General features: G+C 42.5%; 1 protein-coding gene across 2 annotated transcripts in view; it reads right to left on the bottom strand.

Moving 5' to 3' along the window:
* Window positions 1-20,727, bottom strand: part of PTPRB (protein tyrosine phosphatase receptor type B) — a 471,570-nt gene that overhangs the window by 118,829 nt on the left and 332,014 nt on the right. For both annotated transcript variants that reach the window (XM_086921879.1, XM_086921886.1), the window contains 6 exons: window positions 14,203-14,466; window positions 13,000-13,263; window positions 10,591-10,860; window positions 5,412-5,675; window positions 3,950-4,213; window positions 2,115-2,396 (listed from right to left, as the gene is read on the bottom strand). In XM_086921879.1, coding sequence (XP_086778005.1) covers window positions 2,115-2,396; window positions 3,950-4,213; window positions 5,412-5,675; window positions 10,591-10,860; window positions 13,000-13,263; window positions 14,203-14,466 — 1,608 coding nt within the window. The remainder of the gene's footprint in view (window positions 1-2,114; window positions 2,397-3,949; window positions 4,214-5,411; window positions 5,676-10,590; window positions 10,861-12,999; window positions 13,264-14,202; window positions 14,467-20,727) is intronic.

Below are 20,727 nucleotides of genomic sequence, written 5' to 3'. Positions count from 1 at the left end.
GCTACAGGATCCAGCTGCTGCAAGTTCCTAAACCTAAGTGGAGCCTCTCAGATCCTGGACCCTTGGTGTGGCTCACAGGCACTGAAGTCAAGCTTTTGGGCTCTTCACGACTACAAACGGGCCCTTGGGCACCGAGACCGCACCGCTCACACTGAAAATCAGCGCAGAGCGACGCCAGCCCATCTCTTCGCACTTCAGCATAGACCGCTTGCGAGGGACTGCCAACGTGAAGCTCCGCGATGCCCGGCCTGCTCTATGCACCATGCCAACAGCCTCCTGCGACACTCTACATGTTCCTCGCAGCTCTCTCCAATGTGAACAGGACTCTTGGCACAAAACTTGAGAGGGTAAAATTCAGCTAGACTAATCTGGGACTATATCCGACCGGCGCTTCATGGTGGTCGGCCTAAACTTTCGACTTTGACCCCGTCCAGCTCGGTTAGCACTTTGTGCTTTAGAGCGCTACTTTACACTTTCATCTTAATAAATATATAACTCTGGTTCTACTGATTGGAATTTTGTCAATGTGGTCTTGTTTTAATTATAAATTCTGTTCTATTTTCCTAATCTGGTGTTGGGTCCTTTTTGTGTGGTATGTTCACTTTATTACTGTTTGAAGTGTTGCACAAATACTTTACATATTGCTCTAAGTAAAGCTTGACTGTTCTGTGTCAAGCTACCAGAGGGTTGAGCACAGGTTAATTTAGGGTTGACTTGTGCCTCACCATGACAAGGATTGTGTTTGCTGCTTGACTAGGGCTCACACCCCGGTCAACAAACAACCCAATTGTTGTATAGCATTTTAGGACCCTAGTGTAATTTTATATAGGTATTGAGAACCATGTGCTTATATAGGCATAGAACTCATAACCATATTTAGACATAGCCCATGCAGTCCAAATACAGCATGGCTACTTCCACTAGTTCTGAAAATCCACAATGATTTCTTGGAAAATTCGGCTTCAGCAGTTAGGAACTTCCCCTTGCTTGAATATTGATTTATCCAAGAACTCATGGAGTTTTCAAAGAACTGAGACTCTTTGATGACGTTATTATGTCCACCTTTACGTCAAACTCTGCACCTTCAAGGTATAAATATGCCCACACTTGCCCTAGCAAACACACGGTGGTTTGGAGCAGTCCGACTATCTACTTACCCAAAGCATCTCGCTACAGCAAGTGCCGACCCTACAGCAGACGCACTGAGAGAGACCCTGTATTTTCTCTTGCCGAGAAATCCAGCTCCAGTGTTTCCAAGCTCCCCTTGTGGGGTGTTGAGAAATCGAGTCCTGAGACAGAGAGATACTAGACCTCCTTCATTCTAAACCAAGGTACGGAGCTGATTAGACCCTAAGAGAAATCTTGGATAGATTCTTGGCAAAAGATTACTAAACTTATGCTACACCACACTTACTTTTTCCCTCGTACTAGACTTAGGTTAGGTACATCGGGTAGACACATTTTAGAAGCACCATGTGAGTACTTTTAGTCTTTATTTATTTATGTATGTATGTTATGGCTTAGAAACCATACCATGCTTTTACAGTATTATTTTATAATACTCTTCTTGCTGTATGCATTATACTTTACAGCCCGTCTTACGATTGTAGCAGTTCATTTCTTCGGCATAAGAAAGAAGACTGTTCAATAAATACTTTTATTGAAAACGCCCGTCTCTCTATTTCTCTGCACCTCTGGTAAAATGAAGCATGCATGATTGACTGAGTAAAACATCTATCTATTGTTTCCACGACTCTGAAGATCAGTTTTATCTCGGGTAAACAAAGTTGTCATGTTTATGCGGTTGTCAGAAACTAATCCCTTCTTGTGAATTCGAGAAACTTTCTAGTGACCTCTGAGCTAGCTGGCACTCACTATTAAGTCTAATATATTCAATAGAGACCTAGTACACATAAGTCCTACGCCACATCTATAGTATATATTATTCCAATACGCAGAGCCTATTGGGAATATAGGAACTACACTACGCAATTTCTCTAAAGGAGCCACTAGGAATGTGGTTAACATTAAAAGCTCCATTTCTTCTAAGGTTTCTAGCATGTGTAGTGTATCTAGCTCATCACTCTTTAACAATGGTCAGACCCCCAACTTACTTGTTCGCACAGTCCCATGCAGAGGCTGGCTGTAGGTCTTGCCAGTAGAGCCGCTGACGCTTCTGACACTGAAGGAGTAGAGCCTTCCGGGGCGGAGGCCATTTATGATACGCCCCTTCGACTTGCTACTGCTGTACGGATTTAAAATGGTGAGGGGATCCCGTGGCATCCATTGAAGCTCAAAATCATCATAATCAGTCCAATCAGGAGGGCCCAGCCATGTGATTGACAACGAAGTATTTTTAACATCAACAAAGGATATAGAAATAGGTGGGTTGGGTGCTGGATAAGAGGGAGAAAATAAGACAGTGTTAGGGAACTTCAGAATGAAATTGACTTCTTTTCCTTCAGAAACAGTTCTGCAAACATGTACAAGAATGTTATTTTGACTCTACACTTCCTTAACTCTTACAGGCACCCTCCACAGAGGAAGAGCGGGAGGACTTGGTGTTTCCTTTATCAGGTAAAATCTACCTATCTCAAATGTAGCGAAATATTAAATGACAATCTGTTCAGCTGGCCTATTTACTGGTGCTCTTAACTTTATCTCCTGGCTCCAAGTTTTAGTTGGTCTGGGCTGTTTTTCTCACAGTGACTTGCCTTGCATTAGTGCTAAGATCCTCTTTAAGTTCAATGAACACTCTATTCCTCTTTAAATAAATAAAAGGATAGAGAACAAATGTACAGATGTGGTACATTGTAGCACTGATTAACTGGCAAAAGGTTCTTGGTCATGGAACCTCTGTCAGGATATACCGTGCACATTGTGGCCCTTAGTGGCCAATTGCTACCTGCTTTAGATTTTAGCTAGGGTTAGAATTGTTGACCTATGAAAAGTATAATTCAGTGGGGGGTTTTAGAATGACCGATAAACAGGCAAATAATCCCCAATTAAATTAATCAGATGTAAATGTTCCTCAAATATATGCATTATGGCTATATTGAAAACATGGCTGGATTTAACTCTTTGGTCAGTCGATGACTCTGACCGTCATTTTGGTGGCAAATCAGTGAGCTTTGCTTTTATAGAGGATGTTGGATACGTAATTGTGAAAATAAAATGTCATTAAGAAAAAAAAAATCAAGTGATAGTCAAACAGAAAAGTTGATAATGCATCCTAACCAATACATCAAAAGATCCAATGAGCATCCAATGTGGGTCTCGAGCTGGCTTCATGTTTATGAAACCGAACTCCTAAAGGCACCTTTGTCTTTTGCCAGGTTGCGTACCCTCAAAAGGATGCAGTCTCCGAGGATGGAGGATTGTAGCAGTTGCCTCTCTGCACCAGTAAAGGATAAGACTAAGGCCATCATCACCAAGCTTTAAAAGCCCTTAGCCAATTTGAATTTAGCAATTAAGATTACAAAGATAAAGTTGTACATGGCCAGAGCAACATACACACACTGTCATTGGAGCTTCTGTGTTCTCCAGAGGCATAAGGAAAGTATTCCAAGCAGGTCATTCGTGTGGTCAGGTTGTGGCAACACCATCTCTTTTACTAATGGCTCTTGAGATATGTATATATATATATATTTATATTTATACCGCAGAAGTTGGCATACCTTCCTGTTTGACCTCAGGCCCAAAATGCAAGGCTTTACGTGAGTTTCCACATAGATATACACATTCAGATTAATCTCAAAGATAAAACCAGTGTTTCCCATGGTACACACTGCCTTACACAACTTACACTTGACACAAGGCCCAACAAATTATTCAAGAAATGCTACACCTATGAATGACAAAATGGTTGTAAAAAACAAAACAGATTTATGAATAATGTATTAATGTTCGACCACATATCAGAGTTTGCTAAACCCTAGAACCTACTCACATGTTCTTCCATCAGCCATGGCTTTGTTGGTGAGGTCTCCACTGTGAGTCACTATTTCCAGTGTGTATTTTCTGCCCGGGATCAGGCTCTGAAAGTGGGCTTCCCTCAAGTCCTTGCCCTGTCTTTTCTCCTTTTCAGTTCCATTTGGATTATAAAGTGTCAGTTCATACTGATCTTGGTCACCCACTGCTGGGTTCCAGGTGAACCAAAGGCTGTCTGTGAGGTTTCGATTGGATGACTGTAGAGCGGTCACTGGGGCAGGAACTTGGGTGATAAAACATGATTATCAAATCACTGGATTGCAGTACAAACTTCCATTCTCAGTACAAATTAAAACATTTAGAATTGGGCTACACGTCAATCAGAATGAGGTTTGCAGCAAGATTTACAAGCAGTTTACAAATAATGACTCGAAGGCAGTTATGGACTCTCTTTGTGTGCGCCTTGGGTGACGGAATTACAAAATTGTAGACACAAATGTTAACATGTATACTACTGGCATGATTATCCATCTGGGCCATTTGACTCAGAGAACACATGTAGGGGCTGATTGCAAGTTGTACAGTGAAGAAGTCCAAAATTGCAAAGATAAAAATCACTAGTCATGCCGGCCTAGGATTATCAAGTCTTTTTCCTCATGGTTGTCCTTCATTACAGGGGTTCATTTTGCTACATTTACCACCTGATATAGGCATGTGGTAAGGGGGCGCTGGGGCAATGCAGGTTGTGGGGCAAATGTTAGGTGGTCTGGAGGCTTTGAGTAGGCAGTGCAGGCTTTCCTATGCCTGGGGGGGGGGGGTGTCCATGCTCCACCTGTGGTGCAGGTCAGGATCGGTGGGGCCTGGTTTGCGGCTGTACCCACAGCCTCTTCCTGAAGTCTAAGGATTTTTGGTACTTATTAATGTGAGAACAAGGAATCATTAAGAGGGGTATCCTCTTGTGAAAATGCTCCGGCCTACTTGTAATCATCCACATAGTAGGGATGAAGACTTTATATGCATTAGAATACAGCCAAACCTGTTAACGACTGAAGCCAAACGTGATATCTACTGATGCCTGAATATTTATTACTGACATTCACAAATAAACACCAGGTTATTTTAGACGTATGGCCTGATTCTAGTAAATCCCAGGTTGTTACAGAACAAATCCAAGCATTTTATATAATAAAATTTAAATTGGCTAATTTATAAATAAAAAGCCTGACCTGTGTCTCCCATATCAAAGTTGGCAACTTGAGTTGACTAGGCTTTTTCGGAATGGAATATAGTGTTTTATGCCTATGACCACAGCTGTTTGCAGTCACAGTTGACTTCTAATAGGAAGGATTTCAGTAACAACCATGCATTTCTATATGGGAACAGTTAGAACTAAGGAAGGTTGAATAACAAATATTGTATGTAATTCATTAAGCTTGTTCATTTCTTTGTTAACCAATTGGTCAATGATTTAAGGTTCCTACCTGTTCTTCCAAGGGTGGATGTCTCATTGGTAAGAGTGCCACTGCGGGTAACAATCACCATTTTGTACAGCCTGCCCGAGAGCAAACTTTCGAAGGTACACTGCTGGAGGGCGGGAGTTCCTGATTTTCGATCATGGAGAGTTTTGTCAGGATTGTACAGCAGTATCTCATAGGACTCCATTTCTCCCTCCGACACCACCCAGGTGAAGGACAAGCTTTGCATGCTATGTTGTGTTATCTTCAGACCAGTGACGGCTGCTGGTACTGCCAAAACAAAGAGGTAAGGTACGTAGAATATATTATCAAGATTTTTTTAAAACAAGGATAGGAGGTTAGTGAAGGAGAGAAAGAACAGTGGTGAGAAGAGTGAGAGATCAAATGGGTTGTGAAAATAAAAAGAAAATAATGAAAAATGGATAAAAAGGCATGTGAGAGACAAACACAGGGAGCTGTATCCGATAGATGCAACATTTTTTTACCATTTAACATTGCCAAATCATTAAGTGTGAACAGCTCATTATCATTTCATACAGCTGTTGGTGCTGCTATAGAGACGTTGATGGGGTTCTAAGATCCTGATATTTATAAGACCACCATTCCGATTCAGATATAATTTATGTTCAAGTTTACCTTTCTTTATGGAAAACCAGGAAAAGTGTCACTGAAAGAGCTGTATATGCAAAATATTATACTATCTAATATTAAGGACCCATACTCAGAAAATTTGGCACATCTAAGATACTCTCGCATGTGCAAAAAATATATTAAATGTATGGTACAAATGTGAGGGGATACCTACAGGTTGGAAACATGCTCCAAAGGCTAGATTTACCACAGTTGTAAGTTCAAGAAATGGATGGGAAAATGGGAATTCCCAGGGAGAGGTCAAGTGTGAGCATTAGGAATCTTGGTACACCCACAATGTATTTTACAAACTTTTTCAATGACCTTTTACCACCCTGCGTATTGCCTCTCCGCCAGGGTAGAATTAGAGAAGGGAAAGTAAATACAACAAAGGGAATGACGGAAGAAATCAGTGACCCAACACAATAACAGTTGGTGCATCATTTGAAAGTATTCTACAGAAAGAGGTGCACACACGCTCACTGTGGCATGAGTATCTACATACAAAATTAGGGCATTCATGTGACTATTTCACATCTCTTCTATACAATACAAACATATAAGAAAACAGACATAGATAAACTGAATGTAGAAGGGCTCCCAAAAATAGTGGTGGGGAACTCTGTAATGTACTAAACACCTCCAATGGTTCCTTGATTAATGTATCGCTCATGCCTGCCCACACCCGCCCCGGACACGGAGGAGTATCTTAATCAGATACTGCTGCCGACACTCACAGATGCCCAACGCACTGTCCTGACGGCACCCATAGCTCCTGAGGAGCTCCGGGAAGTCATAGCGGCGCTCTCCAACGGAAAGTCCCCCGGCCCAGACGGACTCCCAGCGGAGTTTTATAAAGCATACCAAGACCTCCTGGTCCCTGAACTCGTAAAGATGTATGAGACAGCACTGGACGACTCCTCCCTGCCCCCATCTCTGAGTGAGGCTACACTGGTCTCCCTACTGAAACCGGGTAAGGACGGGGCACTCATGGGCTCATATAGGCCCCTTGCCCTCTTAAACACGGACTACAAAATACTAGCATCCATGCTGGCGAGGAGACTGGCCCAATACACACCTACCCTGGTCCACCCCGACCAGAACGGGTTCGTACCCACACGCGGCACGTCACATAACGTCCGCCGGCTATTCAGAGTGCAGGAGTACGCGAGAGACCCTTGGCCACTATCGGGTTGCATAGTATTGGACCTGGAAAAGGCATTCGACTCGGTGGAGTGGCCGTTTCTTAGGGCGGTTATGAAAAAGTTTGACCTGGGAGACACTTTTTTGGACATGGTGGGTCTCCTATATCAAACGCCTACAGTTAGAGTCCGGATGGGGGGCCTGCTATCGGAGGCCATACAGGTGAGGCGGGGCACGCGGCAAGGCTGCCCGTTATCACCTCTACTCTTCTCGTTGGCCATGGAGCCACTGGCGGAGATACTGCGGATGCAAGGCGCCGAGTGGGGCATCCCGTTGATAGACGGGGTACACGCGGTTTCCCTTTACGCCGACGACCTACTCCTCTACGTCAGGGACCTAACACGGATACCACCGGGACTAACCGATGCCCTCCGCGACTTCACAACGCATTCGGGACTGAGGGTCAATTGGGGTAAATCTGGGGTCTTCCCCTTTCACCCGGAAATGCAGGAAAGCGCGGTGCAACTAGGGAACACGACACTGACTTGGTACGCTGGCACTTTTAAGTATCTGGGCATCCACATATATAGAAACGCAGCAGACATACTGGATGGCAACCTGATTAGAGCCATAAACTCCTTACGGGCCCAGATCCAATTTTGGGGCACGCTCCCGCTCAATGTCCCGGCCAGAATCACCCTGACTAAAATGATAGTCCTGCCTAGACTACTGTACTATTTTTCGAATATACCGGTGTATGTCCCGGCTCGGGTCTTTAGAGACTTGGAGACACTTACGCGAACCCTGATCTGGAATGTGGGGAGACCGAGGGTGGCACTGAAGAAACTGTATGCCCCGACGGCCTCGGGGGGACTTGCGGTCCCGAACCCAGAGCATTACTACCTTGCCGCGCAACTCCAGTGGGTGGTGGCCTGGCTTGCGGGTAGGAACCTGAATGACACGGCCTCGACAGTCCCAGCCCTGACACAAGCAGAAGCCCTCGCACTATTCCACCCACTCAGAGGAGCGACACGCGAGACGCAGCTACACCTAGCGGTGGCACTGAGATGCTACAGGCGCGCACTGCGATTGACCAGGGAAACTGCCCCCTACGCGCCAGCCCTGCCGCTAGAGGGACTACCAAGACCTGGGGGAGTAGTGACAGCAGCGCACTTACATGACTGGGCGCAAGTGGGGCTTGAGACACTGGCGGACTTATATGACGACGGGGCCATGGTACGGTTCGAGGGACTGGTGGAGAATCCGGGGCTGCCGGCGGGACAATTCCTGATGCATGCATCAATGATGCGAGTCCTCACGGAACACTGGGGCGATATGTCTGTGGAACCCGAGACCCACCTCCTGATACAATACCTACACGTAATGGGGGCAGGGTCACATGTTGTGCACTGGCTGACGCAGGCACTGAGGTCCCACACAACGGCCTCCCTTCAGTCGCTCAGGGATAGATGGACCACTGACAGGGGGAGGGACTGGTCGGATAAAGAATGGGAAAGGATCCTCGAGGGGCCGCAACACGTCCCCCGCAATTCGAGGTTCAAAATCATACAGTTCTATATCGTGCATAGGGCATACTTGTCCCCGGACAAGGTTAACCGCTACTTTGACTTGAATACCTCCAAATGCCCGCGATGCGCGCTCCTAGACGCGGATCTCCTGCATATGTTATGGGCATGTCCCAAGCTCCGGACGTACTGGCACACCGTCACCGCGCTGTTGACAAAAGGGACTGCGCTGGGCCAACGACACGACTGGGACACCTGTGTACTGGGCCTCCTAACCAGGACCAAACATAACAAAGCACATATGAGGTTCTGGGATCTGGGGTTGATAACCGCCAAGAGACTCATAACCCGCCATTGGAAGGCCGCGGAACCGCCCCTGCCGAAACATTGGTGCGCCTCTCTCGTCTACTGGGCGACCGCAGAAGGCACGGTGCTATGTAGGGAGGAAACAGCGGGGCGGAGGGCCATACCGATAGCTCAGGTATGGGAGGGCTTCCTGAGAGCATTCACCAGAGCTTGCCATGATAAAGGGATGCTGTAAAGAGATGGCTCCTCCCCAGAGGACAAGGGGGGGTCAGGCCCAAATCACAGACTGAGTGCGAGAGAGGGGAGTATCGGGAGCCACACATATTTATGGACATGAAATAACACCCCAGCGACCCACTGCCCACCCACACGACCTAACCCCCCCCCCCCCCACTGATCAGTGGAGCCCGCATATACCCTCGACCCCACAGGTGCGCCCACACCCGAGACCCAGAGCCACTATACACCGTTGATGCCTTTCTCCCCCGAGCACACCCAGGGCCAGCGCCCCGCAAGTCTACCACTCCCGAAGATGCCTAGGTAGAACAGTACTGCAGCACCCCCCCCCCCCCCCCCCTTTACTCCGAGATCGGACTCTCCACACCCTCACCTACTCTCCTGTTTACCCCAGTTTGAATTGGTGGTGTTACCGGCACAGGACACCCCCCAGTTGTCTACGCCGGACCTACCTTACTCACCTACACCTCTCACTTTCGACACACGGCGACGACACACAGGACTGCAGCTCACATGCATGCCATGATTGCAAACTTCTGCCTCACGGAGGCGGACCACTAGACCCCCTAGCCGGCCACGGTTCATGTGCAGGTAGCTTGGAGCCGGGCCCGGCTGGTTATTCACACTACTGAGAGACAACTTGCTATGTCACCAACCAGTGGGTCGCGAGCACCGGGGGCACGGCTGGCCATCAGGCCGCCCGCCCTGACGGGTGAGGTCTGGCACCATAGTACGGCGAGCAGAGCGCATTACACTGCATAGAAGCAATGGAGCGAATGTTTGGTGAATGTAGGGACCGCCCCCTAGATAATGGAAGGTGTTTATTGACAGTGAGTGCATTTCTTGGTTTTCTAAAGTCGCCAACGTTCACATTGATGATGTAAGAACTATTCCAATTGTTGTTTCCCCTTTGATTTAAGCACACAAGAAACGTAATTGTATGCCACGTGTACCAATAAAACAGATTTAAAAAAAAAAAAAAAATGGTTCCTTGATTAATTCACAGGGTAAACACACTAGTCAGTGCCACAGGCAATAAAGCACATCAACCTAGCAATGGACCACAGGTAATTCCTTGGGGTGAATATTTAACTTTTCATATCCATTTCATGGATCTCATATGTGCACAGATTGTGGTTGGTGCCTTTACATAGAGTTCATGTAACCCATGAACTACTTTCACACAAGGCACCAAAGAACTCACTTGACGTCAATAACATTGTGGGAGTCCTCCCAGGGCCACATCTGAATTTGAACCCATGTAATCAGGTAAACATTTCTTTAACAATGAGTTGAGTCAATGATAGCCCGCCATGAACATGTAACTTCAGAGTTCTCTGTACCTGTTTGTCCTTCGGTTTCTTGGGCCGCACTGAAGAGTCCTCCGCTCATTGTGATTACTCGGACTTTGTACCTCTTGCCTGGTGTCAGGTCTTCGAATTTGTGCTGTTTGACTGCAGCCAACTCAGATCGATTACTCAACAAGACTCCTTGCTCGTTCATCAGCAAAATGTCATACCGCTCTGCCACACCGGCGGCACCGCGCCAGCTGACTACCAGCGAATGGCTGCTGTACAGATTATCGGCCACTAACCCTTGGACAGTTGCAGGAACTAGACAAGGAGAAATCCGATTAATCTGTTTTATATTGATAATTTTAAATTGTAGGTGTAACCATAAACACATATTTGTGAAAGATTGTGCACTACATTTATTCTAACATACATCTATGCTTTAATCACATTCCCCAATTAAGAATTGAACTAAAATGTACAAACTGTCAGTACCTTCGCCATTCCGTTAATCGCCCTTTGGAGCTTATTCGGCCATTGTTCACTATCAAGGCATTATTTGTTAAATGTTTGTTTCTGCTACATCTTAAGGTAGTTTTTAAATTACAGATTTTAATAAAAACAAACTAGTGCCCAGCCCATAAATCTACAATTACTGCTTTACTATGATGATATGCATATTCTTCTATTTTGTCTCCAAATGTCGACTCTGTCATGGTTTGCGGTGGAACCAGAAAGAGAAAGCACATTTCTGTTAGGATGAAACAGAGATTCACATATAAATGTACATAACGCAGTGTTGTCTGTTTCATGAACATGTAAATATTAGTACTTATGAGCCGTGGTATATGAATGTACATATTTGGTTTATTTCAGTGACCTTTGAACTCTGACGTGGGTCAAATCAGGCCACAGAAATATTAACACATAGTAACCACCCTCAGATGTCAGTAACCAAGCGTAATGTTCCATGACTGTTCATTTTTATTTATATGCAAATTTATAAGAATCATTGCACACCAGGGCTTCTCGCCAGAAAGAGCTTAATAATTAGGAAGTACTGAACTTGTAGATTAGAATTCAGTTGGTTTGCCAACACAAATTAAAGAACACTGAACTGCCCGCGGCAGCTTCCAGGCGCAATCCCATCTTAAAGAACATTATGATGCGGAAGTCAAGGTGAGTTTTCATAGCTAGCTTTATTTCCCAAGAGGATTTTGTGGAGAAGTGATGGTGCCTTCCACAGTCAAGGTACACTCAACAACTCGGCTCTGGATCACACGACATGTAACCAAAAATGTATATTAGTGTTCTAGGGGGTGGGCCGGGTGAAATGTCGGGGTACACCGAGGACCATGCTCAAGGAGAAATAAACAGCTTGATGTGTAATACCCTAACTGTTACATTATATACATGGAAGAGAATCCACTACTCTGTTAGGAGCAGGTGGATGGTGCAAATGACCATTATGCTTGGTCCTACTGGTGGCATGACCCTCACATTCGAAATGAAACCAAACATCTGTAATACGCTTCCTCACAACGTCCACACTGTGGAATGTCCAAACTGGACACAGTCATATTTACAAGGGCCAAAGTCTATTTTTTCATTCAGAGCATGAACCTAAAGGAAAGTAACCGGAAGAAAAAACTTTGGCTAACCTCTTCCTTGGACTCTTTGATTAAAAAAATGGCAAACTTCTTTCATCTGATGAAGAAAATATTTTTTTTAGAAAGCGCGGCTCCGAATGGTTGTGAAATGTGAATGTGTTGCCGCACTCAAAGTCGTTCCAGGTCACGGGTATCAAACTCCCTGGGTTAACCGTTCTAATACCATTTATTTTTAAAACAGTTCACACAAGGGTAAGAGAGGAACATCGTAAAGCATAAAAATCTCTGAAGTAATCCAGATAACAGTGTATCAAAAGAATTGATGTTTCACATGTATCCAATAAGTTACGCAATTACACTCATCTATGCATGAATGCCATTATGATGCTGTAACGCTTGTTCTATGAAACCTATACAGGACACTGCTAATTGAATGATAAACTTTATACATTTTGGATTGATGCAAAACAGAATTCTTCTAAAAGCATCGATGAGCCCTGAAGAAGTCCCGTTGCTTCATGGACGAAATGTGGTGGTTGTGTTCTTCTGTTTATCACAAGAAACAATAAAGACTACCATCTTAGCTATGAACTGTCTTGCAATATTTGGACTATAATTGCGTAACTTACTGGATACATGTGGAACATCAAATTCTTTGTTGCACCTTTTTCAGGAGTACGTGAGATATTTTTACACTTTTTGATGGGCCTCTCGCACCCTTGTGTAAAGAACAATGTTTACAAAGATTGAATGCACAGTTATATCCAATAAATGATTAAATATTTTCAGCCAGTATTTAACATGAAAGAGGTAATTTTTTTATAGTGCACAGAAGTCTACCAACTCCCACCTGTTCGTCCGTAAGCAGTTAGGCTGTTGTATAAGGAGCGGCTGATAGACTTTACCACAACCTGGTACTGCTCCCCTGCTTCCAACTGGTAGAAGGTGTGCTCGTAGACATGCTTAGACACGGCTTGCATATCAATCTGCTGGCTGTTCCGAAAGATTGTCACTGTATAAGAATCAACATCTCCAGCCCCTGGCGTCCAATTCACTCTCAGGCTATTTGTCATCCCATTGGCCGAGAGGTGGATATTCTTCACAGTGCTGGGGACTGAAGAAACAACAAGGAGTTACCTGGGCAATTATTATAAAGAGTTATATTCTTGCTGCAAAGAATTCCAAAGAAATGATATTTGCTCCACTCACAGAGATAGGATACACACTAAAGTTATCAGACCCTATTTAAAGATTTTTTAAAGGAGACACGTAGACTAGACAGAAATATGATGTGCATTAGAATAATTTATGATGACCTGTTTAGCCACGTTTTACTTGATTCTCAGCTTTACCCAAATTATTTTTGTACGTTTTTTCCTCTGTTATAAACCTTCCTCATGTAATGATCAAAATCAGGCACATAGAATGGGAGACTCAGATAAACACTACACATATATAAACCTTACAATGATCAAAATAAAAAGAAACTTGGCAAGGTAGGACATTAGAGCATACTGCATGGCATATATATACAATGTATGCCCTGATGTGGTCTTGTGCTCACTGTACCACTGGAAATAAGCTGCACGCGACTGCAGCGGCCCGATAGGCTGAACACAATCTTGGGTTGTTTGTGTTCTGTTTCAGAGAGTACTTGGCTTGGCTGTTTGGGATGGACTGTTCCTATTGGAGCAGAATCAAGCCTGGGCTGGGTCTAATCTGAGATGGCATGGTGGGCAAAAGAACGATGCGTTGGAATGCTACCCAAAGGCATTGCAATTGCCAGTTGTCAGACTATTTGTAGCCAGCGCCTTGTGGTCAGAGGCAAATTATCATTTACCGACCAGTAACTACTATGAGTCACCATAAGTCTCAACATTCTTTTTACTTAGGAGACAAGAAATTTGCATGCGCTTTGTTCGATTAAAAAGTTGCATATCTTTTTTGTGAAAAGGAAAAACCTTTTGTAAAGTGTAACGGAGAGATGTTTGTGAAACTCCTTTGTCTAACATTGGTTGCTTTAAGCCCTCTTGTTTCCTTTGAGTCTTTTTACCTGTTAATCCTTCCACAAATTTGGAGCACTGTTCATCTCCACTGAAGGTGAGAACTACTATTTTGTAGAGCCTTCCGGGCGTGAGAGAGGTGAATTGGTACTGCTCCGCAGTGTTACCCAGGGTAATGGGTGGGAAGACCTTCATGTCATTGAAGAGCAACTGGATCTGATAGTGATCCACATCTCCATTGGCCTTTGTCCACGTCACCTGCAGGTCTTCTGTGCTCCGGCTGGCGACAGTCAACTCCTTCACTGACTCCGGAACTGATGGAACAAAACAAGAAGATAGGGATATCAAATTCATGACAATATCACAAGGTAATCATACTGTATGTTATAGGACCACCTGATGTGCTTACTCTGTGCTACAAATAGATCTCTTGTACATTTTTTAAGAAATTAATATTAGGTAAATATGACACATTATCAGACTTTATAGCAACTAGAATGTCTGACCCAATCCAGATACCAATCATGCTCTTCTTTAAGAATGCAGTTTGCAAAGAAATGCAATCTGCATTGCAATATTCTCAAATACCAATGACCAAAAAGATTTTACGCTCTAGTACCTCCAAGTGGTCCAAATCATTCATATAAAAAAGCTATTTGGTTTGGTGGACACGTCTTATAAATCACTCATTTTAAACTAGCACACATTGAAAGGGCGATGTGCACAGTTGTTGAAGCTCTGGAACTAGAGATCTTAACAAACTTTTGCGCTTCCAACTGCACCAGATTAATCTGCTTATTGGCAATGATCAATTTTAAGTTTACCCTAAAAAACCAAAGCCCTCACATTGCTGACAAGTGAAATGTGGTTATGGAAAGCTGCTACACGTCTTACCAGCAGCTTTACTCGATTTAACTCCAAGGAAATATTGAATAAGAACATGCAGCAGCTATTTGTCAATCTGTCGGAGCTATGCCAACAATAGATGGTAAAATTGGCGCGTAGAAGGTGCCATGAGAGGGGACAGAAACGTAGGCAGGTGTCAATTCTTGGTATCTCAGCTGTCCCTTGAGATACAATGCATACCAACATCGTTATACCTTTTACTCATCATTCATTGGAGGTCAATGAATGGGTAGCTTTTCACAGCGGTTATTTCTTATGCAATAGACGGGCAAGACCTTGGTCTAGTTCCCAAAGCATTTGGTGTAATTTACAATTCACTAAAAGCTAACTAGGGGGAGGGGCACAATATAAAGGTCTAGAATTTAGGAACAAGGCCAACATGCTGTTGGGTGGCTAAGTGGGTGTACAGCGGCGGCACAGCCTACATATATATTACCAATACTTATATATTCATTGACTGCCACTGTATAGATACAGATATATACAGATAGATATGGATGAGTAATGTGTATTTCCTTGCTTAAAACTTTATATTTCATATTCTTCACAGGGAAATATCTGTTTCCTGTGGAAAAACATCTACGTCCTTCATAAATACGGCGGTGTCCTCTTTTCCCTTTCACCTGGAAAAGGCACTTATTAAATAGATAGATAGATAGATAGATAGATAGATAGATAGATAGATAGATAGATAGATAGATAGATAAAAAGATATTGCAATGAAGTCCATCACCAAGATGGGCTGCCAGACCCAATCGGAGGAGTTGAGTGTTGGCCGGTAGCAGACCCCGGTATATCAATCAAAAAGGCTCCAGGGGCTTCAAGGAGGTACATTCCCACTCATGGTAGCTTGGTATTAAAATTTAATAAGAAACATTCCACTTTCGGCACACCAAGCTACCTTGAGTGCGCTCTTTGTGTTCTTTAGATATAGGCATATGTGTGTGTGCATACATATATAAATATATATTTAAAGTGACGTTATGGTAAGACATTAGCATGTGTTTTTAAAAAAAACAACTCTAGAAACTCACTATAAAAAATCCAGTTTAATTGCAGTTATGGTTATGAATTAAAACTGAAAAGCCACTGAAAATATAGTTAGCACCACAATCCATAACTCACACAACATCCATGCAAACCATAGCTGTGAACTTCAGAGTGTTTTCGGTTTAATTTGTAACCATAACTGGATTGAATTAAATGAATGTCTGTAATATGGTTAATTCATATAAACTGCACTAGAAACGGGCATTAATATTTAATAAAGCCATTTAAGATGTACAGGGTGGATTCTTGTGTGTGTTCATCTGCGGGGGGAATCGAGTTCGGGAACTCATTTTAATCCTGTAGTTTCTGACTGGAATGATCACTTTTCAATACACATTATCTCCAGTGGCGTAGCAAAGGGGGGGTGGGTGCGGTCCGCCATGGGCGGCACGAGTTTTGGGGGCGGCAGCCTCCCCCACTCTTACTTGCGGTCATCGCTGGGTGTCAAATCCAGGAAACGACTTCACCTTCCCCCTTACATGGGCAGTCACTGGGCGGCAAATGCAGGGACCACAACGGGCGGCCAAAGGTCTAGCTACGCCGCAGATTATCTCCAGGTTAATCATGGGAGATGCATGGATTGTAATATGTCTGTCTTCCTGGCTCAGTTTGGTAAGCTGCTATAAATCACTGCTAGCCAAAGGCTTTTGGGAAGTCTATCTGGGCTATGTCTGTGTTACTCAGCTGCCTGCTTTTAATTGTTGAGTGAGTATGAGGGATTGTTTTGTATGACTATAATGTGATTTGATTTCTTTGTTTTTGTATTTTTCCTCAAATTTTTTTCCCCTGATCTGTTTGTACATATCAATTCAAATTCATTTTTTTGATACAGTAATAAAGGCAATTAATAAGCCTAAAGGTCCATGGTTTCACAATCCTTGCATACTTATTACGAAAGATGGCAATTAACTATCAGTTTTGGCACTTGCTTTGTTGGTTGGTTTAATTGAATGGCATTTCTCCTTATTCTCATGTTTTTCCTAACCAGAAGCATGTTGGCCTCACAGTATTCTGATTGGAAGAGTGGTGTCCTTCCACTGTTGACTTGATAGGATCTTTTTATATTTATTTTACACTAAGAACTTCATGGGAGTGCAATTGTGTTTCCTTGCTCTGTCCCCCACTTGTTTCTGTTCCCCAGAACCCACACCCTCTGTTGGTTGCGCATGCATTGTCTACTATTCCGGTATTGGTTTTCTTAAATAAGTAAAATTGCCGGCCATGCCTGCCCATGCATCAAGATGCACGCGTGCACATGCAACAAATAAAAATGCATGGGCAAAATCAACAGCCTTTTAGAGTTGATCCCTATTGGGTTTGCAAATGTTTGTTTCAATTAAGGAAGGGTTGTTTTGCCATTCCAGTTAGTCCCTACCTAGGCAAAACCCTTTAGCTCCAGGACACATCCTGTGAGACAATGGAACTTGCATAGCATAGGTTAAGTATATGAAAGACACGTGAATGTAAATGTACTAAAGTATTTTTTTAATTGGTACCAATGTGCCTGATGAGGCGCTGTGTGTTCCCCGTGTGCTTAGCTCACTGAATAAGAAGCATCACTAAGTAAGTGATCATTGGTTTAAGGTCAACCAGCAAAAAAAGGATATTTGCTGCGAAATTGGCGTCTAGTGTACATATAAGGTGTGCCTTCTTTCCACCCCTGCATGCCTCTTCTTGATGTTCCCTGACGTCGCTAGTGGCTTCATTAAAAATATTCCTAAACCAAATATTTACTTGTCCAGAATTCTTTATAAATAAAAACAATATAATGCATGAGATCGTGCATTATAAAAGCCCATCTTTGATGTGCTTTTTTCACTAATAAAGAAATGACTTAACAGCTCATCCGTAATAACTTGTTACAGGTGAGAAATGGCGCCGTTAAGTCTGCCGCCAAAGCCAACAGCCCGAGTGAAAGGCGTGTCACAGAGCAGAATTACAGCTCCGTTTAAAGAAAAAAAGAACAGTTGTTTCCTTCCTCTGATCTCTATTTATAAAATGAACACTGATCACAGAAAGGGGATATTATTTATGCAATCTGTTTATTGTTTTGTATGATATGGATGGATCTTTACAGGAAAATATAGAATCTTTCTGCAACTTTCAACTCATTTGAGCTACAGCGTATTTTTTAAATCTGACTTACATAAAGTTGTTTGTAATATTTATTGCAACTTTTGATGTTTAATATTTCACATTACAGATTTTGCTTTTGTTCTTGATGTTTGCAACCACAATATCCCTTTTCATATAAAAGGGCAGGCAACCAAGGAATTAAGCATTCAGCATCGTTCATCTGCACGGTCACAGAGCTCCTTCATGGCTTGTAATATCCTGATAATAGACAGCAGAGGACACGCATAGATCGTCCCGAAAACTAACAATATACATGAACATAGAAAAATCATACTTAAAAGTGTCATTCCAAAAAACAAAAAGGTCAACATCACCTATAAAATATCTAGTTCAGAACACTCGATACAAAACATACAATGGAGTGAGAGCAGTTCGAGGCTGTAACAACTTGACAAACCTCGTAGCGTTATTGGTAGCAAATGCAATTAGTTGATTAGATGAACAGCTGAAAAGCAGCTTGTGCAGCTGATCAACAAGATTTAATTTGCAAATGTGCATATGTGCTCTTAGTAAAGAGTCTGTGTTGACACAGCCATCTCAGCGAACAATGGAGGCCTCACTGCTAAAGTGCAACTGACTGCTTTTTGCTGATCGAATCGCCAAAGCATCTGTCTCTCTCACAAATAACAGGCTGCGAAGACATTATGCGACAAACATGACATCCTTTCAGTATTTCATAACCAAGAGAGTCAGAATTATCTTCCTAAAACAAATCGCTGGCTGAAAACATAACATTTTACAACGAAAATAGAGTTTTAATTCTAGGATATTTTACACGGAGTTACTCTGTTTAAATACTGTATCCAACACAAGGATGTGGAACACCGCCATGTTTTCTTTAACCACAATTTTGTGTAGTTGTTCTACAGGGCACTCTCCCTAGGTGAGTTCTACATGTGTGTCTTCATCCAGCATGGAATTTTAATGATCTGATCTGATAATGATCTAGTTAAGTGCAGCTTTTTGTCTGTGAGTTCCTGGCTGATCTGTGTAACATTAACACTGTTAAAGTGGTAAATCTATTTCCATGGGATTATTCCTGTGCTTGAAGAATCGTTCAGTCAACAGTCGTAGGTCTCTGTGGCGTGGCGCGCTGCTGGGAGGTGTCGAGTGCAGCAGCCGCAATCAGTGAGACATACACACTGGGTAACTGCTCTGGGCGGAAGATCCCAAGCGGTCTTCACCTACTTTACTTATATCCTCTGGCCACGCCTGCCCTGAGGGTGTTACATGGTGCGAGGCAGCTTCCGGGTCACCTCAGCAGCGCTCTTGCGGTGCTGAGGCCATTACAGTATCCAAGTTTACTCCAATTCACAAAATATGCACTCGGTGGAAGAACTGCACTAGTAAATCATGAAGTATTGTTTATTTCTGTGCTCAGCCTTTATATTTGGTACTCTCCAGAGGGAACTATCTGTTTGTTCCCTATGGAAAAACATTTCCGTCCTTCATAAATACGGCACCATCTTTTGTCTGGGGATGGCACTTATTCCTGGTGTTTGCAAGTGAAATTCTCTGACTGAGAACCTGTGTGTACCTAAGTACTACTTAGGTGCACGAAATACTTCTTGGATCAGTGCATCCAGTTTCCACCAACATTAAAGACTGAGCAACAACAGGAAAAGAAGGATGTCACACAACAGTCTTATACTTATTTATTAATACTCTTTTTGAAATACCCAACTGGATTTTTGAACACTTGAATACATTAACTCACTTACCTGAGATAAGTAGCATTTAAGGATAAAGAAGCAAATTATAGGTTTACTAAATTAAAAATGGGATGGCACTCTTAGTGGCCCAAAGGACATCTTACTTTAAAAAATATTGTATTGTTTACTACTTTATTTCAAGTCAACAGTGGCTTGCAGCAAGTTGGAGTCGGCTGACTGTAATTGTAACTAGATGTTAGTTATGGCAGTCTGCTATAAAACTGAAACTGGGTTAGGTTATGGAATGCTTAACATTGGTGTAGTTTCATGTTCACTGATACAATATCAAAACCATAAATATCGCGATACCGGAATATCATGTCAAAAATATCAATCACAAAAATATTGTTTTTCTATACACATAATGGTAAGTACAAAAATATCGAAAACTATATAGCTTTACACTAATATTGAAAAATATATATTAAAAAACGTTTTTTTGCTATATATGTAGTTTAAATAAGTATAACTTAAATATTTTAACAGAAAGCACTCTTATAATATAAAATATGTTTAACTAATATTAAAAATATATATAAATATTTACTAATAAAAACAAAGACACACATAAATATCTAAGTGTGCATATTTCTATACACATATATAATGTAAAACTATTTGAAATATACATTAATTTTAAATTATATTACAATTTTATAACTGCCTTTTAAATTTAGCAATATAACAATTATATATATAAAATATTTCCAATTTAATTATACATAATAAGTATAAAAAATATAAAAAAAGTTTTACTAAAAATATCTTAAA

The sequence above is a fragment of the Lissotriton vulgaris genome, chromosome 1_1 (genome assembly GCF_964263255.1).
Source record: "Lissotriton vulgaris chromosome 1_1, aLisVul1.2, whole genome shotgun sequence".
NCBI classification, from domain to species: domain Eukaryota; kingdom Metazoa; phylum Chordata; class Amphibia; order Caudata; family Salamandridae; genus Lissotriton; species Lissotriton vulgaris.
This window is presented reverse-complemented; position numbering and strand designations above follow the sequence as displayed.